We start from the raw sequence: 21,347 nt of genomic DNA, 5'->3' as shown, positions 1-21,347 counted from the left end.
TTCCCAAACAAAACCTGAAGGAGGTGGTCACCCAGGATACTTGCCTTAGAGAAGTGCTAAAGAGAGTTCTACAAGTTGAAACAAAAAGTTACTAAATACCAACACGAAAGCATACAAAAGTATAAATCTCACTGGTAAATGTAACATCACAAAAAATGGTTACATTCAGAGGTTTCTGTATGCAATTGAAGTAAATTTGTTATCAGCTTGAAATAGACTATTATAAGATGCTCAATGTAAGTCTCATGGTAAGTACAAAAAAAAACCTACAGTAGATACAAAAGAAGATAAAGAGAAAAGAATCAAAGCAGATCACTGAAAAACAAAAACATCAAACCCAAAAGAAAGCAGAAGAGGAAGAACAAGAGAGCTGTGAAACAGACAGAAAAAATGAACAAAATGGCAGCAGTAATATAGACAAAATAGACTTTAAGTCAAAAACTGTCACAAGAGGCAGAGAAAAGAAGATTAACATAAAATCAGAAATTAAAGAGACATTACAATTGATGCACAAAAAGAAAAAGAAACATAAGGAGCTATTAGACAATCCAGAAAAAACAATGGATAAATTCCTAGAAACATACAACCTACCAAGACTGAATCAAGAAGAAATAGTCTTAACAGATCAATAACAAATAGGGAGATTGACATAGTAATCAAAACGCTCCTAACAAATAAAAGCACAGGACCTCATGGTGTCATGGGTGACTTCTACCAAACATTTAAAGAATTAACAGTAATCCTTTCTTTTTTTTTTTTTTTTTTTTTTGGATGGAGATGCACTCTATCACCCAGGCTGGAGTGCTGTGGCGCAATCTTGGCTCACTGCAGCCTCCACCTCCTGGATTCAAGCAATTCTCCTGCTTCAGCCTCCCAAGTAGCTGGAACTACAGGCATGCACAACCACACCTGGCTCATTTTTTTGTGTTTTTAGTAAAGACAGGGTTTCACTATGTTGGCCAGGCTGGTCTCGAACTCCTGACCTCAGATGATCCACCTACCTCGGCCTCCCAAAGTGCTGGGATTACAGGCGTGAGCCACCACACCCAGCCAGCAATCCTTTTTAAACTCTTCCAGAAACGGAAGAGGAGGGAACATTTCCAAGCTCATTCTATGAAGCCAGTATCACCTTGATAACAAAGACAGACACCACCAGAAAAGGAAACTTAGGCCAATATCCCCTATGAACGTAGATGCAAAAATCATCCCAAAACTATCAAATAGAATTCAACAGTGCATTAAAACGATCAAACACACCTCACCCTAACACATGCACAGCCTCTCCCACTATCAACATCCCCTTCCAGAGTAGCACATTTGATACAATCAGTGAACCTTCCTGGACACATTATCACCCACAGTCCAGACTTTACATGCAGGTTCCCTCTTGGTACTGTGTATTCTATGGGTTTGGACAAATGTATTATATAATGATATGTATCCATCATTATAGCATCATACACAGTGTTTTCATTGCCCTGCAAATGCTGTGTGCTTTCTCTCTCTTTATCCCTCTCTCCCTCTAAGTCCCTGGTAACCACTGATTCTTTTAGTTTCCCTACAGTTATGCCTTCTCCAGAATATCATAGAGTTGGAATCATACAGGGTATAGCCTTTCCAGGCTGAGTAATTCACTTAGTAATATGCATTTAAGGTTCTTCCATGTCTTGTCATGACCTGATAGCTCATTTCCTTTTAGCACTGAAAAATATTCCATTTTCTGGAGGTACCACAGTTTAATGATTAATATTGTTTGGATCTGTGTCCCTGCCCAAATCTCATGTTCAATTGTAATCCCCAGTGTTGGAGGTGGGGCCTGGTGGGAGGTGATTGGATTATGGGGGCAGTTTCTCATGAATGGTTTAGCACCATCCCTTTGGTACTGTTCTCCTGATAGGAGTGACTTCTCATGAGATCTGGTTGTTTAAAAGTGTGTGGCACCTCCCCACTCCCATTCTCTTGCTGCTGCTCCAGCCATGTAAGATGTGCCTTCACCTTCTGCTATGACTGTAAGTTCCCTGAGGCCTCTCCAGAAGCTGAGCAGCTGCCAGCATCATGCTTCCTGTACATCATCATATGCCCAGGAGTCACAAATTAAAACAAAATACCACTACACATCTATTGGAATGGCCAGATCCAAAATACTAACAACACCTAATGCTGGCAAGGATTTGGAGCAAGAGGAAGTCTCATTCATTGCTAGTGGGAATGGAAAGTGGTACAGACACCTTGGAAGACAGTTTGTCAATTTCTTACAAAACTAAACATACTTGTACTATATGATCTAGAAATTGTGCTTTCTAGTATTTACCCAAATGAGTTGAAAACCTACGTCCACACACAAAAAAATCTGCACATGGATGAGCCATACAGACACGGCACTGAGGGAAAGAGACCAGATACCAGTGAAAACCTACTATATTATTATTATCTTGAAGTTCTAGAACCAGCTACTTTGGTTATCCATTGCTCCGCAACAGGTTACACATAACATGCATTTATTACCTTAGAGTGTATGGTACTTATGTGGGTCAATTGCTGGGCTCTCTATTCTATTCCAATTATCTATTTCACTATTCTTTCACCGGTACCAAACACCATCTTCATTACTGTAGTTTTATTAAGTCTTGAGGTTGGGTAGTGTCAGTCACCCAGTTTTCTTGTTCATCTTCAGTGCTGTGTTGGCTATTCTGGGTATTTTGACTCTTCATATAAACTCCAGAATCAGTTTGTCAGTAACTACAAAGTAACTTCTTGGATTTTCATTGGGATTGCATTGAAGTTATAGATCAAGTGGGAAGAATGACATCTTGACAATACTGAGCCTTCCTATCCCTGAACATGGAATATCTCTCTATTTATTCTCCTTTGATTTCATCAGAGTTTTACAGATTTCCTCATATAGATCTTGCATGTTTTGTTAGATTTATACCTAAGTACTTCATTTCAGAGGGTGCTAATGTAAATGGTATTGTGTGTTTAATTTTGAAGTCCACTTGCACATTACTGGTATATGAGAAAGCCATTGACTTTTGTATGTTAATCTTGTATCCTGCAACCTTGCTTCTTGCTATAACAGCTTATTAGTTCCAAGAGCTTTTTATTTTTTATTATTTATTTATTTATTGAAACGGAGTCTTCCTCTGTCACCAGGCTGGAGTGCAGTGGTGCGATCTCAGCTCACTGCAACCTCCACCTCCCAAGTTCAAGTGATTCCCCTGCCTCAGCCTCCCAAGTAGCTGGGATTACAGGCACGCACCACCACGCCCAGCTAATTTTTTGTATTTTAGTAGAGACGGGGTTTTACCATGTTGGCCAAGATGGTCTTGATCTCCTGACCTCATGGTCTGCCTGCCTCAGCCTCCCAAAGTGCTGGGATTACAGGCATGAGCCATTGCACCTGGCCTTTTTTTTTTTTTTTTAAGATGGGGTCTCACTGTGTCACCCAGGGTGGAGTATAGTGGCATGATCATGGCTCACTGCACTCCTGGGCTCAAGTGATCCTTGCACCTCAGCCTGCCAAGTAGCTAGGACTTCAGATGTGTGCCACCATGCCTAGCTAAGTTTTTTATTTTTTCTAGCAATATGGTCTCACTATGTTGCCCAGGCTGGTCTCGATCTCTTGGCCTCAAGTGATCTTCCTGCCTTGGCCTGCCAAAGTGCTGAAATTACAGGCATGAGCCACTGCACTTGGCCATCAGGAGCTTTTTGTTGATTGTTTTGAATTTTCTACATAGACATTCATGTCATCTGTGAACAAGGACAGTTTTATTTCTTCCAATCTATATACATTTTATTTTTCTTGTCTTATTACATTAGCTAAGACTTCCAATACAATATTGAAAAGCAGTAGTGAGAGAAGACCTCTTTGCCTTATTTCTGATCTCATGAGAAAGCTTCTAGTTGTTGCTTTTTTTTTCATTAGGTAAGATGTTAGCTGTAGGATTTTTGTGTTCTTTATCAAAATTGAGGAAATTCCCTTCTATTCCACATTTTCTGAAAGCTTTTATTATGAGTGGATGTTGGATTGTGTTCAGTGCTATTTCTTATGATCATATCATGTGACTTTTCTTATTTAACATGTGGATATGACAGATTATGTTAAGTTTTGAATGTTGAACCAGCCCTGCATACCTAGGATAAATCCCATTTGGTTGTGGTATATACTTCTTTTCATATACTGTTGGATTCAATTTGCTAATATTTTGTTGAGGATTTTTGCATCTATGTTGAGGATATTGGTGTCTACTTTTCCTTTCTTGTAATGCCTTTGTCTAGTTTTGGTATTAGGGTCATACTGGCTTCATAGAATGGGTTAGGAAGTACTCCCTCTGCTCCTATCTTCTGAAAAGTGATTGTAGAGAATTGGTGTAATTTCTTCCTTAGATGAAATTCTTCCTTTGTAGAATTCACCAGCAAACCCATCTGGGCCTGGGGCTTTCCCTTTTGGAAGGCTATTATTTATTTAATTTGTTTAATGGAATAGGCCTATTATGATTGTCTATTTGTTTTATATATTTTTAAGACTATATTTTGATTTTTTTTCTGAGAAAAGATGGCTGAGTTCATGGAAGTTAAATACACATGGGCTCTGACTCCCCTGGAAACAAAGTATGGGTGCTCTCAGGGATGGCTTGGCTGGCTGAAGACCAGCTTTGGGATGTCACATCCAGCATTCTGCTATGAGGTTTACGTTTGCATGCATGTGTTGGAGGAGGAACCTGTCTTCTTGCCCAATTATCTGGAAAGCTGGAGCCTGTCCACCTCTCCCCAGCTCATCTTCCTCTGTGTCTGTCACCTCCCAGCTTTCCAGGGCACATAGTCTTGCCTGAGGCTGGGGATTTCAGGTCATTATGGGGACTCTTTGCCATACTGCACCAACGGGACATGGGTGCTCAGGAGCATGGTTCCCCAATGGGACACTTAAGCCTCAGTGGGCTCCCACCTCAGTGCCTTTGCACCTGCTGTTCCCGCTGCCTGGGACCCTCTTTGCCCAGCCTGTGTGGATGGCTTTCCTCCCACTCCTCAGGAAGTTTCCTGACACCTCCTGGAAGCCTTCCCTACCCCTCCCATCTGCTGTCACCCTCCATTTTAGCCCTCTTTCTCAAATTGCTTTATTTTCCCCCTAGAACACATCAGTATCCACAAGTCACATCTGTGGATCTGTTTGTTGTATCTGCTGCCATTAAGGTCAGCTGCATGAGGGCAGGGCCTTGCTTTATCCTTGCAGAGCTTAGACCCAGGCCTGACCCAGAACGGATGCACAGGCAGTGTGTGGGGAGTGAGCAGAGGATTCCCTGCTCTGGACATGCCTCACCAGTGCCTCAGGCTGACCCTGCCCTGCCCAGTTCTCCTGGAGGCAGGTACCCTGCAGGGGACTGAGTGGCCACACCCAGCAGGAGGGGCCATAATAGCCTCAAGTGGGCTCCAGGTGAGAGCTGGGCAGCCACCTGACTTCTCCTGCTGCCTCTCTGGCTGGAACTGGGAGGGCAGGATTTTCCCAAGGCCCTAGCCACTTTGCCATGCTGGACAAGCTGTGTTTTAGGCCTGTCCCCAGAGACCCCAGTCCTGGGTGGCCAGATGGCCCTCACCCATCCCTGCCCGTCTCAGCCCCACCTAGCCCCAGCCTGCAGGATGGCACAACTCGCCATGCCCATGTCCTCCTGCTCAGGGCTGCACCCACTCCCGTCCCCGTTAAGCTGCTGAACAACAGCAGGGGACACACTTCACAGCAGCCCACAGGTGGCTTGGCCTTCCCCAGTTCTGTGCCGCGAACACCCGCTCAGTGGTCTACGAAATATGAAGCAGCAGCAGCTTCCAGGCCCTTCTGAGCAAATGACTGCTTTCGGTGCCTGTGTGAAGCATGTTAGTGCTGCCATGAACTGGGGGGTCAGGGTCGCTGTGGACCTCCAGCCACTCCAAGGGCCTCCCAGGAGCTTGGCAGCAGCAGAAGGCGCCTAGGGCAGAAGGTCCTTGGAGAGGCCTGGCTCTAGCCATGGGCTGCTTCAGGGTGGGCACGGGTGCCTGGGCCCTGCCCACCCCCAGCTCCACCACCCTCTCTCCAGGATCCGGCCCACAAACGGAGCTTCGCTCGGAGCTTTTCAGACAACCTGGACCAGGCCAGGGCCACGGACGGGTGTGGGCTGTTTCCCCAACTTGGCTCCCAGTGCTAGGGGGATCCCAGGATGAGAGCGGCAGGGAGCCCCCACTGGCCACCGCATGGCACCTACATGCGGATCTGGGTGTGTTTCAGGGTGTGGCTCAGCTCCTCCAGGGTCTTCTCCGTCTCCTGGCTGTTCTGGATCAGCGACAGGTTCTGCTCCTCCAGCTCTCGGAAGACATCCAGGAGCTGCTGGGGCTCCGTGAAGTACAGCTGTGGTTCCTGCAACCCACAGGTTTTGGCAGGGACTGGACAGGGACAGAGCCAGAGGGGCAGGGGTGGGGGCAGGGAAAGAGAGGGGCGACTTCTGAATTCCAGCCCAGCACTGGGCCATTCACCTCCCCATCGCTGTCGGTGTCCTCCTGCGTGGGGGGGATGGGAGAGTTCGACCTGCGAAGAGATGGCAGGGTCGGGACTCTGGGACCAGCCTGAGCAGACAGGAGCCAGGGGAGGGGGCACAGAGGTCTTGAAGGCGTTGGCGGCATCCCCATCCCTCCTCTCCCAGCTGCCCACAAGTTGCCCAGAGGGCAGCACCAGCTTCCTCACAGTCCCCAGCTGCCACACTGCAGCCAGGGGATAGTTTCAATCCACTCATTTTCCCAAGGCCGTAGCCACTTTGACATGCTGGACAAACCATGTTCCAGACCTGTCCCCAGAGGCCCCAGTCCTGGGTGGCCAGATGGCCCTCACCCATCCCAGCCCCACTGCACTTAGAATAAAACCTGCTCTCCTCTTGGGTCATGCCAGGCAGCCCTCCCAGCACTCACCTTGCCTCCCCTTTCCCAGCCCCTCTGCCCTGCCTGGCCAGGTCCCATCTCTCTAGGTGCTGCCCTACCCCAGGCCTCTGCACCTGCGGCTCCGCTGCTGGGGCTGCCCCTCCTCCCTCACCCTCGTTTACTGAGTGCCACCTTTGAGGCCTTTCCTGCCCTGCCTCCCCCATCTAGGGTCAGTCTTGGCCCCTGTCCTGGGGGTCCCACTCACAGCAATAGAGGGACTCTCAGGGCTGCCTCCAGGTGATCCTGAGTGCCCAGGGGCAAGGTCTGTCCTGGACCAGTGGAGAGGGGCTGGGAACAAGCTGTGTGAGCTTTAAGCACTCAGTGTGGGCCCCAGAAGGCCCCACTCGATGGGGACCTCACCTCCACTGACTTCCAAACCTGCCCTCCCAGCCTGCTCCACCCAGGGCCTCACCTAGGATCTGCAGGTCCTGCTGACTGAGGTGGGGGGGCTGCGCTGGCTTGCCCCAGGCACCTCAGGGACCTAAGCTTGGGCTTGGAGATGCCAGCCCCTGATCCCCAGAAGCAGAGAGGCATCAGGGCAAGGTCCTGTGGGACTCTGACAGCAGATCCAGGAGGGCTTCCCAGGAGAGGCTGTGATGATAACTACAGCACTCGCCAGACCCACGCCTCACACTGCACACCGATGCCCATTTTACAGATGAGAGAGCCGGCTGCCTGCAGGGCGCTGCTGGTCCATACGATGCCTTTCTGATAATCCACCCTCCAGATGGATGTAGCCTGGGTCAGGGAGCCTGACCTGGCGGTTGGTGGGCATGGGCTGGACTTCAGCCCCCATGTTCCCTCTTGGCTGAGTGAGTGCCTTATATAGCTCACAACCTGCCCAGCTATACTCAGTGGCCCTGGTCACCTGGCAAATAGATGGAGGGGCCAGGATTGAAACCCAGGACAGTGTGATCCCCGACTCTGTTCTCAAGTCTCCCAAGTCAGGGCCTGTCTGGTAGGGGGCAGTCCATGGCTGAGGGGGCCCTAGGCGGAGCAGGCTGCCCTGCATACATTAGAACCTCTGCTCCTCAACGCAGAACTGGAAATGTCCCCCCGCCAGCAGGGCGTCATGGCGGGCAACGTTAACAGCAGCCTGTGCGTGGTGCAGCAGCATGCCCCAGTGGTGGCTGGTCTTCACCACAAGGCATGGCCACACTGGGCAGAAAGGAAAGCCAGCTTGGGTCCTCTTCCAACTGGAGAAGCATCAGTTTGGGCCATGGGAGGCTGATGTTGGGGCTACCCATCTGGGTGTGGAGTTCAGGAATAGGCAGCCGTGGAGAGGGGAAGACAGAGGGTGGAGAGCAGAAGGGCTGAGCAGCAGATAAAGGCCCCGTGGAGGAGAGTGGGTTGCCACAGACACAGGGCCCGGGCAGGGATGTAGGGAGCAGCCCTGAGCCCTACAGTGCCCACTTTTCTCCATCCCTGCTTCTGCCACCCTTACCCAAGCCGATAAAAAGCATCAGCTTCCAGAAGAAAACACAGGAGAATATTTTAGTGACTGTGATGTTGGCAAATATTTCTTAAGCAGGGCCCCAAATTCACCAATTATAAAATTAAAGATTGGTAAATTTGGCTTCACTAAAATTAAGAATTCCTGTTCTTCAAAAGACAATAGTAAACAGAAATAAGGTGGCCAGGTGTAGTGGCTCACGCCTGTAATCCCAGCACTTTGGGAGGCTGAGGCGGGTGGATCACCTGAGGTCAGGAGTTTGAGACCAGCCTGCCCAACATGGCAAAACCCCGTCTCTACTAAAAATACAAAAAATTAGCCGGGCGTGGTGGCACATGCCTGTAATCCCAGCTACTCAGGAGGCTGAGACAAGAGAATCGCTTGAACCTGGGAGGCGGAGGTTGCGGTGAGCTGAGATCACACCACTGCACTCCAGCCTGAGCAAGAAGAGCAAAACTCCATCTCAAAATAAATAAATAAATAGAAATAAGGCAAGATGCAAACTGGAAGAAGATATGTGTACCACACCACACCGGGCTGGTCCCCAGAATACATAGAGAACCAATAGGTAACCATAAGAACCAGGCCAATAATCCAACAAAAATGTACAGAAATCAGACACTTCACAAAAAAATGACATCTGAACGGCCAATAAGTATGAAATGTATTCAGATTTGTCATCAGGAAAATGTCCTGATAACCATATGAGACCACCTCACCCATGTAGTGACCGTGACTGATGTTCTGTGCTTTGATGCTTTTGACCCCTGTGGCCTTGCCGAGCCTGGAGGGACCACCTCTCTCAGGGTCCACCAATCCATGGAGACAGGAAATGACTCACCCTGGGCTCTGAGCTTGCCCTCAGCTCACCTTTCAAATGCAAACCACCCAATCCACTGTCCACACCCCAGCCAGATCATCTATCAGACTTTCACACTCAGGACCTATCCCCCCAGGGCCAGGACCAGACAACCAGGGGCAGGCCTTTGTCCAGAGCCCCAAAATTATTCAAAAACAAATCAGCCCTACACCTGCTCACCTGCCTCAACCTTAATTCCCATGGGAACCACAATGGAAACTCCTGCCCACAGGTCCTACTCCCTCTGCCTCCTGGCCGGCCTGGGACGTCCCTGTCTGGCCCTTCTTGGAGTAGGGACTGTGAGTAACACACTTTCTTTTCTGTGGCACTCAGACCTGACTACACATGGGTGCCACAAGGGAGGGCTCGCCGCTAGGCCTCAGCCCCTCCCAACCACCCGAGCCCACTCACCCTCTGGAGTCGCCACCGCTGGACTCGCTGGGCTGGCTGCCTTGCTGGGGGCTGCTCAGGTAAGACAGGCTCCGCCCCAGCCGCATCGTCTGCAGAAACCTCCAGGGCTTCTTTGTGCCCTGACCCTCTGGAGAAAGCAGAGGAATAGTTTCCGAGCCCTGTGCAGGGCAGAGCCAGGCTCCTCCTCAGGCTGGGGGCGGCAGCTCACCTTTGGCCCACATGGAGCTCGCCTTGCCCTTGATCCCTGGTCCTGCAGGAAGCAAAGGGGGGGCCCCGATGGCCTCAGCTGCAGCCAAGCTTCAGCAACGCCATGTGGCCCAGATGCCTGCAGGTAACCTGCCAGCTGGGCTCAGGGTCGCAGTGGGCCACTGGCAGAGCCCACCTGGGAACCCACATTCTCTTTTCTGCTACCTTTGTCCCCTGGTGTGGAGTTAACACTGCTCTCTTTGGAAGCCTCAGAGACCTCCTTGGCCTTTTTGAGAAACGAGTGTTTCTTTTCCTGTTCTTCAAGCCACTCCTTGGGCGACAGCTTGTATAGGAAATCCTTATAGACCTTGTAATGCTTCAGAGTGTCTTCAAATCTGGAGATCTCACTACACCGGGGCGGGGTGAGGGTGTGGGAAGGAGGAGGTCAGCCTCTGCCACAACGAGGTCCCCATGCCGGGGCCACCCCTCCATCCTGGCCAAGTCTGTGTGGGCTCCTTGTTTTCCTTGAGAAAAGGTGCAGGAATGCCACATGCTGGAAGACGGGCACCCACCCTGCAACAAGCAGAGTCACAGCCCTTTGTGACTTGCAAGTTCCTCTCCACCCTGGAGACCACACCTCTCTCAGGCTGTAGCTGGGCAAGCCTTTGAGCCAAGCTGCCAACCTCCAAGTGGAAGCCTTGAGAGTCACTGAATCTCTCTTGGTCTCACTCCCCTCGTCTATAAATGGGCAACAGCCTCATGGAAGCAGAGTCCCTGGGAGGTAAAGCCATGAGGTTCACATGGTGCTAGGCTTCCCTTGGCCAGGCAAAATGACTGAGGGACCAGGAGGTGGGCCAGCCAATGGCCAGCATGCCCTCTGACCTCACCTTTTGATATTAACAATCTGGGTGGTGAGGTCCCGGATCTCAAGGACCTTCTCTGTCTTGGCTTTGGTCTCCTTCTCGGCCCTAGGGGTTGGGCGGTGGGGAGGAGGGATGGGGGCAAGGGGCCAGTGGCAGCCTATTAAAGAGGGGTGAGCACACCACCCACAGGCCCCAGGGCTGGGCCCGGCTCCGGACAGGGCTGGAGAGCCACACAGTTAAGCCTTTTGACTGTAGTGTCCCCTGCCCTTGGCTCCCGACTGGCCCTGGTGCTTCCAGAGGAGTTGCAGGGGCTGGGGGCAGAGGCTGGATAAGTGGGTGTGCACAGGCTCAGGGACAGTGGGGGTTTGGCATTGCCCAGCCAGCCCCTCGGGCCTGCAGGCTCACGCTCTCATGGCCTGCACGGAGCTGCAGTCATTCTCCCTGACGAACTCGTCGAACAAGGCGGCGGCCTTCTCCAGGGACTTCTCGGCCCGCTCCAGCCTGGCCTCCTCTTTGGTCGCCAGCGTCTCCAGCCGCTGGATCTCTCTCCGCTTGACATCCAGGGCATACTGGGGGCCAGCAGAGTGGGGTCATGGTGCCTGGCCCGGGCCAGCCACTGCTGGCATCCATCGCTCTGGGGGCCACGGGACCTACCTGGAGGAGGAACATTTGCCGCTTCTGCTTAATGTAGCCACTCATGTTCTCAGGCTCCACATTCTTTTCTGCTGGAAGAAGAGGGAGGTGAGCAGGAGCAGGAAGCCCAGGTTGAGGAGGGGCCTGGCAGGTCTGCAGAGGAGGCTTCCACCGGCTGCTGGGCACTGCTTTGCGTCCACGCCCAGGTGACTACCGGGACCATGGAAGGTAGTGTTCTTGTCCTCTGTCTCCACAAAAAGAGAGAAGGCTCTGCCTGAAATGTTATATTCTCCATGGCCAGAGTCCGGCCGGGTGGGAAGTCCTTACTGTGTCTGACTTGCGCCTCTCTTGCTGTAGCACTCACTTGCAGTAAGGCTCTGGACACCCCACCTGGGAAATTTCACCCAGCTGGACTTAATAGCCACAGGCCTTCTAGCCAGGACCTGAATGGGGATGAGGACAGAAAAATGGGGAGCCATAATTGCTACTTGGGGCACCTAAGCCCCCCGAGCAAACTGGGCAGAGGCTGAGTCTACACTGCCAGGGTTTAAACCAGACAGGAGGAAGTTGAGGTGGACGTCTGGACAAGCTTCAGGAGAGCACGCAGAAGGACAGCGAGGCTGGGGCCAAGGGCCACAGGGGCCCCTTTCCCTGGCCTTCCTGGCATGGAAGTTGTAGGCTGTCTCTGATTTGGGAGCTGTGGAAAGGACCTGGAAACCATGGGGCTCTCTGGCCCTGTCCCTCACACCCTTTCCTCTCCAGGAGCAGAGCCCTGCTTTGGCTGGTGCAAGAGCTCTGTTCCCAGAGTCCAGATCCCGGCAGAGGCCCTGGCTGGGCCTCCCTAGGTAGCCACGGAGATGTCCCTACCCCTGCAGGAGACCCAGCTCCTGGCTGGGAGTCATAGTCCCGCCTCCCCAGTCACTTGCCTCTCCTCCAGGTCTTGGGAATAAGGGTGGAGGCAGGAAAAAGAACAGGCCATGCTGTCTCCCCGTCTAACCCCCATTCCCCCTGCCTGCCCCTCCAACTGTGGGGCCTAAACGCCCCCACAAGCTCAGGGCGCCACTCCCCAGGTGGAGGCTGGAGGCCCTTGTGTGTTTCAGAGTCACATGGTACACCTCTAATCCCCTGTGCGCCAGGACTCTGATCTGACTGACTGCTTCTAACTTTGTAATATACTTCATCATCTGGGTTGGTAGAATATTAATACATATTCAGTACTTAAGATTTCCACCGCTCACACACATACATAGTTCTTTCTTACTACAGCCAATGTATTAGCACATTCAATCCCCACAATCCATGAGGCTGGTACTGTTATCAGCCAGGAAAGGAAACTGAGCTGCAAAGGGCTCAGGTGACCTGGGTATGACCACAAAGCTGTGAAATGCTGCAGCTGCCACGGAAGCCAGGAAACCTAGGTCCAGCTCCATGCTCTTTCTTAGGAACCGCCCACTTCTACGATGTGCAGCCTGCGCCCACTGTACACTGCCCACCTTCCGAATCACGCAATACAGCAGCCTCCCTTATCCAGGAGCCTGTGTTCCAAGACCCCCAGGGGATGCCTGAACCCTACCCTATAGACACTAAGTTTTTTCCCACACATAGCTACCTATGATGAAGTTGTTTTATTTATGAATTAGGCACAGTAAAAGATAAACAATAACGACTAATAAAAATAGAACAATTATAACAATATACCGTAATAAAAGTTAGGCAAATGGTCTCTTTCTCAAAATATCTTGCTGTATTGTACTCACCTACTTTCAGCTCCGGCAACTGAAGCCAAGGAAAGAGAAACCAAGGATAAGGTGGGGAACTATTCTATTAGGATTGAAAAGCTCTTAGGTTTGCAATCCTGGAATAGAGCTTTGGGACCCCCCTGGAGAGGCCAAACACAGAAAGGGCAGGCCTTTCCGAAGCACTTGAAAAGCACTTCCCATCTGTGCAAGACGAGTGGCACGGAGGTTCCAGGCGCGCCCCCGAGCTGCGGTTGTGGGACGCCACTGGCCCAGGTCCCCCCCCGCGCCGGAGGGGACGCACCTTTGGTCAAGGTGAGCTTCCAGGTCGTGTAGTCGCGGAAGGCGCGCTGATGCTCGGCCTCGGCGCGCGCCTCCAGGTCCTCCTGCTTGTCCTCCAGCTGCAGCTGCCGCCGCAGGCTGGTGTGCTTAGCCGACACTTTCGAGGAGTAGGTCATCTTCTGGTGCACCCGCATCGTCTTCTGCTGCTGCCGTTCCTGGGGGCGTCGGGCCAAGTCGGGCGGGGCCCAGGCTCCCCACCCGCGTCCAGGCCTCCCCGCGCGGTTCCCCATTCCTAGGTTCGCGCGGACCTGAGGCCGGGGACGCGGGTTTGCGCGCGAGGACGCGGGGGCCTGAACACTGCTGTCCCGGGCTGAGAGCCAAGCAGGCAGGGCAGCTGTTGGGGAGGCCATTTGCCCCCGAGAAGGGCGCCAGTCAGGGTCCCTAGGTCAAACACAGGCTGCCCGGTCAGATGAGCACTCCAGACCCACAGAGGGGGCACGCTTACCCGAAAAGATGATGTCTCATTTTCTCCGAAATCCACATTTAAGTGAGAGCCGTGTATTTTGATGACCAACCCAGGGGCAGGGAACCTAGAGGCTCTGGGGTTCCCGAAGACTACGACTGTGTAGTGGGTGTAGCCTAGCTGGAAGGTCACCGTTGGTGGCCATCTCCACCTGCTCTCCACCCCACTCCAGCTCCTGTGCGGCCTGGGGGTGGCTTCCAGCCAGCCCTCCCTTGGGAGAAAACTTTCGGAGGAGCGGGAAGGCAGGACTCACCTCCCCACACCCCGACCCCGCCCCGTGTCCCTCTTGCTGTCCTGTTCTCACAGTGGGGACATCCCCTGCCAGCTCCACACCCCCTCCCACTTTTCTGCACCGGCCCCGGGAGTCTCTTCACGTAGACTTTCTGGGGTCACTTCCGCTTCCTGCTGGGACCTACCAGGTACACAAACGGCATCTAAGAACCCAGGCAAATGGGTCCAGCCTGAGGCCCCTGGAATGCACGTCCCCATCACTGCAGTCAGGAAAATGTCACCTACTATATCCTCAGGGTACAAGGTGGCCTTTAGAAGACATTGGGCAGCTGACTGAGGGCAGGGCCAGACTGAGGGGGACCCTGTCGGGAGGGGGAGGTTGTGAGTGGTGGATGCTGGGTAGGGGAGGGTATAAGTGGGAGAGCCTGCCGGGTAGGGGAGGTTGTGAGTGGGAGACCCTGCTGGGTGGGGGAGGGTTTGAGTGGGGGACCCTGTTGGGTGGGGGAGGGTATGGTTTGGTGATCCTGTTGGGTGAGTGAGGTTGGGGTTCGGTGACCCTGTTGGGTGGGTGAAGATGGCGTTTGGTGACCCTGTTGGGTGTGGTGGAGAGTGTGTTGGGTGAGACTCTTAGTGGAAGGTGGGGGAGGCCTCGAGCTAGGCTGGGCTTGAGTGTAGAGGAAAACCGAACGCCTCATTGGAGAAGATACAGTAGGGTGGCCAAGGCGTGGGTCAGAGAGTCTCTGGGTCTCAGCCGGTCTAGGAATCACAGCCCACAGGCCCAGCCCTGGTCTCTGATGTGGAGGCCTGGGCAGGGCTGAAGCCTGTGCATCTCCACCCATGCCCTACAGATGCCAGTGTAGCTGTTGCTGCCTTGGGAACCACAGCTGTGAGGAATCTCAGAGACGCTGAGCCCTGAGTCAGGGCGAGGTGATGGAGTCTGTGGGGTAGCCCAGGTGCGACCCTGGGAAGGCTGCCATGCCTGGCATGTGGGGCAGGGCTGGGTGCCCAAGGCAGCAAGAGTGGGCTGTCCCCACTCAGGGCTCACAGCTCTCAGGGCTGGGAAAGCAAGAGGACAGGCTGGGGTGAAGATGGGGCAAGAGTGGGGTCGGTGCTGGCCCAGGGACCCTAGGCACCCGGGGGAGCACGTGTGTGTGTGCCGTGGGCGACTGTGTGTGGGTCTGACCTGCAGGGGTCCAGCCAGAGGGACGGCACAAAGCCTGAGCAGCAGGGGGTGCCTGTGGGATGGGAGAGGGCCTGTGAGGGCTGAGCTGGGCCTTGGAGGACCCGGAGAGTGTCAGGAGAGGATGGCGTTTCACGCAGGCAGCAGTGGAAGTGGCGGCGAGGTGGCTGAGGCTGTTGCCACGGCAGCCCAAGAAGTCTATCTGACCAAGACCCAAGAAGAGTGGTGACAGACAGGGAAAGATGGGTGGGATGCTGTGAGTCCTGAGAGCCAGGTAAGGTTTCCAGCTGATTTTATAGGAAGTGGTGAGCTATTGACTATTCTGGAATGAGAAGGACCTGAGGAAAGTGCTCCTCTGAGAAGGGCAATGCGGCCACTCCAGGAAGCAGTGGGAGCAGGGAAGCTCCCGGAGGTGCTGGCGTCTGTCCTGGATACTCACGGCGAGAGCCTTATTCCGCTCCTGATCTCTGAGCAAGAAGAAATCCACATCCCCAGATAAGTGGAAAGGGTTCGCTGAAGGGTCAGGACCATGTTCTGGAAAGGGAGACACCTCTCTGGAAAGGGGAGCCAGCTCTTCCAGGTGGTGGTCTCTGTCTCTGGGGCCCCACTGCCTTCCCAGCCCAGCATGGAAAAGCATGAGTGAGTGGGAAGGTTCCTCTGGATCCAGCTGTGGCTAAAGTCCAACCCTGGACCTTCCACCTCCAGCAAGGCACCTCTGTAGTTTAACCTGGTTCAAGTTGGGCTTCTGTCCCTGGCCCCTGAAAGAGAGCTCGTGAGCACAGCCTTGTCTCACACGTCTGCCCTCAGCCAGCCCTCACTGCAGGCCTCTGGAGTCTCCCTTATGGAGAAGGGAGGCCGAGCCTGCTGTTTGTTAGTGATGGGCCTGGTGACCAGGGTCTGCTGACACTGAACTCATGGCCCTTGCTGTGGGCCTCCAGGTGAACTTGCATCTGTCTTTTCAGGCCTCTCCAGTCCTCCCAGGGAAGGCCAAGAACAAAGTGCTTCAGGCCTGGGGAGGGACCAGAGGCCCAGAGAGGGGCTTGTGAAGGTTTGCTTTGCAGGGTGGACTCTTGTCCCGCTCCTAATTCTACACACTGACTGCAATTCAGAGATGGAGCTGATGCCAGCAGCCTCCCTGTGAGCCTCAAGCAGCCAAGAAGTCAGGTGGAGAGGGTAAACTGAGCACATGGGCTGCCTTCCCCACCAGCCCAACCCCAACCCCCGAGAAATGTTAGAAAATAAATTTAAAACTCTAGGACAGCTCTGGAAGACAGGGAGGGTGACTCTGGTGTCACAGAAGTTCTGGGAGAGGGCAGGCAGGTGGGATGGGGTAAGGAGGCGCAGCCTGGCACAGCTGCGGGGACAAGGGCATGGAGGGCAGTGTGAGGCTCCAAGGCTCTGGGTGGCAGACACTGGGACACAAGCAGCTGGTGGAGGAACTGCCAGGCACCCGCTTCACCTCCCCAGTCTGCACTCGCTCTCCCTTCTGCTTCTGTCTAGCAACTCAACCAGGGCAGAGGCGTTTGCCCTCAATTAGGAATCATGGGACCTGGTGCTTGATCAGAGGGGCAGAGAAGTAAAATTCTTTATGCTCCCAAACTGGTGATGAACACGCATGGGCGGCCCATCCCATGTCCCCATCACAAAAGCAAATGGATAGCTAGCAAGCACCCAGCACTTGCCATGGCCCAGACTGGGGACTTTCTGTGATTTAATGTTCCTGACCACCCAAGGAGGTGGGAATCATGGTTACTCCCATTTTACCTGTGAGGAACTGAGGCTCAGAGCAGTCAGATACTCTGCCAAGGTCCCATAGCTGTAAGTAGCTATGGGGAGACTGGCTTAAGAAGTCAGACACTGCACCTGCAGTCCGGTGACTTGGGAGTGGTCAGAATTCATGTGAAGATGATTGATGTGTTTAGGTGAAGATGAGCCCACCCCAAAAATGGCAGTCATTTGAGGCTAATCATTCCAAAAATGCAGAGTTGGTTGAATATTTTTAAGCCAATCAATGTAATACCTTCCATTAACAGAATAAAGAAGGAAATGATATAATCATTCCAAGAGATGCAGTAAAATTATTTGATAAAATTCAAAGCTTATTTTTGAATAAAACTCTTAGCAACTAGGAATAGAAGGGAACCCCCCAATCTGATAAAGGGTATTATGCTTTGGTCGAGTAACAGCCCCCAAAGATGCCCATGCCCTAATCCCCAAACCTGTGATAGTGTCACCTTCTATGGCGAAAGGGCCTTTGCAGATGTGATTGAGCTAAGGATCCTGAGGTGGGGAAACTGTCCCGGCATGTCCAGGTGGGCCCAGTGTAACCACGGGGGTCCTTGTAATTGGGAGGCAGGAGGGTTGGGGCAGAACAAGGAGTGCAGGAAGAGAAGCCAAGGTGGAGTGATGTGATAGAAACACACGGAAATAAATAATCTGCTCTTGAATGACATCTGGGTTAACAAGGAAATCAAAATGGAAATTTAAAAATTCTTTGAATTGAATGATAATAATGAGATAAGTTATCAAAACCTCCAGGACACAGAAAAGCGGTCCCAAGAGGAAAGTTCATAGTGTTAAATGCCTGCATCAGAAAGTCTGAGAGAGCACAAACTGACAACCTCATGTCACACCTCAAGGAACTAGGGAAACAAGAACAAACTAAATCCAAACCCAGCAGAAGAAAAAAAATAGCAAATATCAGAGCAGAACTAAATGAAATTGAAACAAAAGAAATACAAAGGATAAATGAAACAAAAACCTGGTTCTTTGAAAAAATAAAATCTGTGTAGACCACTCACAAGATTAACCAAGAGAAGAAGAGAGAAGACCCAAATAAACTCAATTAGAAATGAAACTGGAGATATTCATCCACCACCACAGAAATACAAAAGATCATTTGAGACTACTACGAACATGTATGTGCACAAACAAAACCCAGAGGAAACTGGTAAATTCCTGGAAACACACAACTCTCCTAGATTAAATCGGGAAGAAATAGAAACCCTGAATAGACCAATAACAAGTAGCGAGATTGAATCCATAATTTAAAAATTGCCAACAAAAAAAAGCCCAAAAGCAGATGGATTCACAGCTGAATTCTACCAGACATTCAAAGAAGAATTGGTACCAATCCTACTAAAACTATTCCAAAATATTGAGAAAGAAGAGATCCTCATAGAATGAAGCCAGTATCACCCTGATACCAAAACCAGGAAAGGACACGAGCAAAAAAAAAAAAAAAAAAAAACCACCACCAACAAAAAAAACTACAGACCAGTTTCCCTGATGAACATAGATGCAAAAATCCTCAACAAAACATTAGCTAACTGAATCCAACAGCACATCAGAAAGATAATTCATCGTGATCAAGTGGGTTCCATCCCAGGGATGCAGGGATGGTTCAGCATACACAAGTCAATACATGTGATACATCACATAAGCAGAATTAAAACAAAAACCATATGATCATATCAAAAGATGCAGAAAAAGCATTCGACAATATTCAGCACCCCTTTATGATAAAAACTCTCAACAAACTGTGCTGCTACCTTCGAAGACGGAGTGAGAGGCTTGAGCCAAGTGATGTGGGCAGCCACCTCTAAAGGCTGGAAAAGGCAGGAAGATGTATTTTTCTCCCAGCCTCCAGGAGGAAGGCAGCCCTGCCAATGCTTTGGTTTAGTCCTATAAGACTTCTGACTTCCAGAACTGTAAGATGAGCTATTTGTGCTGCTCAAAGCCTTTGAGTTTGTGGTGATTTGTCACAGCAGCAATAGGAAATAAACACAGATATCTACAAGAAACCTGCAGATGACATACTGAATGTCCCTCCACCCATGTAGGATCAGACCAGGAGCAAGGCAAGGATGCCTGCTCTTTACATTGCTATTCTGCATTAAAATGAGGGTCCTCACTGGGAGAGTGATTCAAGAAAAAGAAATAAAAAGGCTGGACAGGGTAGCTCATGCCTGGAATGCCAGCACTTTGGGAGGCTGAGTGGGAGGATCACTTGAACCCAGGAGGTCGAGGCTGCAGTGAGCCGAGATGGCACCACTGCACTCCAGCCTGAGTGACAGAGTGAGACCCTGTTTCAAAAGAAAAAAAAAGAAAGACAGAAAAGGTATAAGGATCACAAAGGAAGAGAAAATAATGCCATTCAAGGTGACATGATTGTATAGTAGAAAACCCAAAGGAATCTATAAATGAAATGGTTACGATTAGGTCAATTAAGATGTGGTTTGTAGGTCTTATTGTGAAAGTAAAACAAAAAGTTGTAGAAGACACAATCAGAGGATATCATGACCTTGGGGGTCACTAAAGAGTTTTAAAATAAGACACTAAAAGCCATAATGAAGAAACGATTGAGCTGCATGAAACTGAACTACACTAAACTTAGGAACTTTTTTTTTTGAGACGGAGTCTCGCTCTTTTGCCCAGACTGGAGTGCAGTAGCAAGATCTTGGCTCACTGCAACCTCTGTCTCCTGGGTTCAAGCAATTCTCCTGTCTCAGCCTCCCGAGTAGCTGGGACTACAGGCTCCCAACACCATGCCCAGCTAATTTTTATACTTTTAGTAGAGACGAGGTTTCATCATATTGTTCAGGCTGGTCTCGAACTCCTGACCTCAGGTAATCCACCCGCCTCGGCCTCCCAAAGTGCTGGGATTACAGGGGTGAGCCACTGTGCCCAACCAGGAACTTTTTATTGGTGCCTTTTAGCACCACTCAGAGAGTGAAAGGCAGTCCCAGGAGTGGGAGAAGATATCCGTCATACTCAGAACTAGCAAATGACTTCTATCCAGTAAAGAGCTCCAAGAAATCGTTAAAATAAACAGGCAATGCAACAAACAAGTGGGCAGAAGATGGAAACAGGTACGTCCCAACACAGAATCATCAAATGGCCCAGAACTATATGAAAAGGCAATTGCTCTCCTGGGTTACCAGGAAATATGAGATACTAACATATACCCAGAGGACAAAATCATATTAAAAGGATCGATGGTGTACCAAGTTGGAGAGGACACAGAGCAACTGGAAGTCATATGCCTGTTGGTGGGACTGTGAATTGGTACAGTCCCTCTGGAAAACTTCATTTATCCACTAAAGTTAAACACACGACCAGCAATTCCACTCTTGGGTGTGTACCCAGGAGACGCAAGTGCTTATGTCCCCAAAGTGACATGTACAAGACTTCATAGCAGTATTATTTGTAAAAACTGGAAACAACCTAAATGTTCACCAGCAATGGAAAGAATAAATGGTTGGCATATGCACAGAAGGGACTCTGGCTAGGTGCAGCAATGTGGATGCTTCTCCCAGACGGGATATTGAGCGAAAACTGAAAGGATAGACAGTGTGCGATTCCATTTACAGGAGGCTGGAGAGGAGAGCCAGTGGTTTGGTGGGGATAGCTGAAGAGTGGCTGTCTCTGGGGGACGGATAATTTCTGGGGAGATGGAAATGGTCTAGATCTTCATAGGGTGGAGGAAACACATTGTACACATTTGTCAAAACTCATAAACTGGGCCAGGTGCAGTGGCTCACGCCTGTAATCCCAGCACTTTGGGAGGCTGAGGCTGAAGCACTGATTGAGCCCAGGAGTTCAAGGCCAGCCAAAGCAATATGGTGCAACCCTGTCTCTACAAAAAATACAAAAATGAGTCAGGTGTGTTGGTGCGCACCTGTTGTCCCAGCTACCCGGCAGGCTGAAGCAGGAGGATCGCTTAAACCCAGGAGGTTGAGGCTGCAGTGAGCTGTGATCGAACGACTGCACCTGCACCTCAGCCTGGGTGACAGTGTGAGACCCTGTCTCAAAAAAGGAAGGGGATAGATGGGTGATTGGGTGAATGGCTGCCTTGATAGTTTGTGCGGAGGGTCAGGCGCTTGCCCCCAGGACTTTCTCCCTCCCATGCCTCTGCACCCACAGCAGATGCGGGTGCTGCCTCTGCCCATGAGAAGAGCCTCATGACCAAGGGGAGCTAGATAGTCAAGCACCTGGGGCTAATGTCCAAGGGCAGGAAGGATGGGCACAGAGAAGCAGTCCCAGTGCCAGCAT

General features: G+C 51.2%; 1 protein-coding gene across 6 annotated transcripts in view; it reads right to left on the bottom strand.

Moving 5' to 3' along the window:
- CFAP100 (cilia and flagella associated protein 100) overlaps positions 1-21,347 on the bottom strand; it is a 41,419-nt gene that overhangs the window by 7,491 nt on the left and 12,581 nt on the right. For all 6 annotated transcript variants that reach the window (XM_057301886.2, XM_055110382.2, XM_008968182.4 and 3 more), the window contains 10 exons: positions 15,733-15,827; positions 13,382-13,574; positions 11,363-11,430; positions 11,114-11,277; positions 10,733-10,813; positions 10,071-10,252; positions 9,868-9,909; positions 9,660-9,786; positions 6,499-6,550; positions 6,231-6,382 (listed from right to left, as the gene is read on the bottom strand). In XM_057301886.2, the coding sequence (XP_057157869.1) occupies positions 6,231-6,382; positions 6,499-6,550; positions 9,660-9,786; positions 9,868-9,909; positions 10,071-10,252; positions 10,733-10,813; positions 11,114-11,277; positions 11,363-11,430; positions 13,382-13,574; positions 15,733-15,827 (1,156 nt within the window). The remainder of the gene's footprint in view (positions 1-6,230; positions 6,383-6,498; positions 6,551-9,659; positions 9,787-9,867; positions 9,910-10,070; positions 10,253-10,732; positions 10,814-11,113; positions 11,278-11,362; positions 11,431-13,381; positions 13,575-15,732; positions 15,828-21,347) is intronic.

Source organism: Pan paniscus, chromosome 2, assembly GCF_029289425.2.
Source record: "Pan paniscus chromosome 2, NHGRI_mPanPan1-v2.0_pri, whole genome shotgun sequence".
NCBI lineage: Eukaryota > Metazoa > Chordata > Mammalia > Primates > Hominidae > Pan > Pan paniscus.
This window is presented reverse-complemented; position numbering and strand designations above follow the sequence as displayed.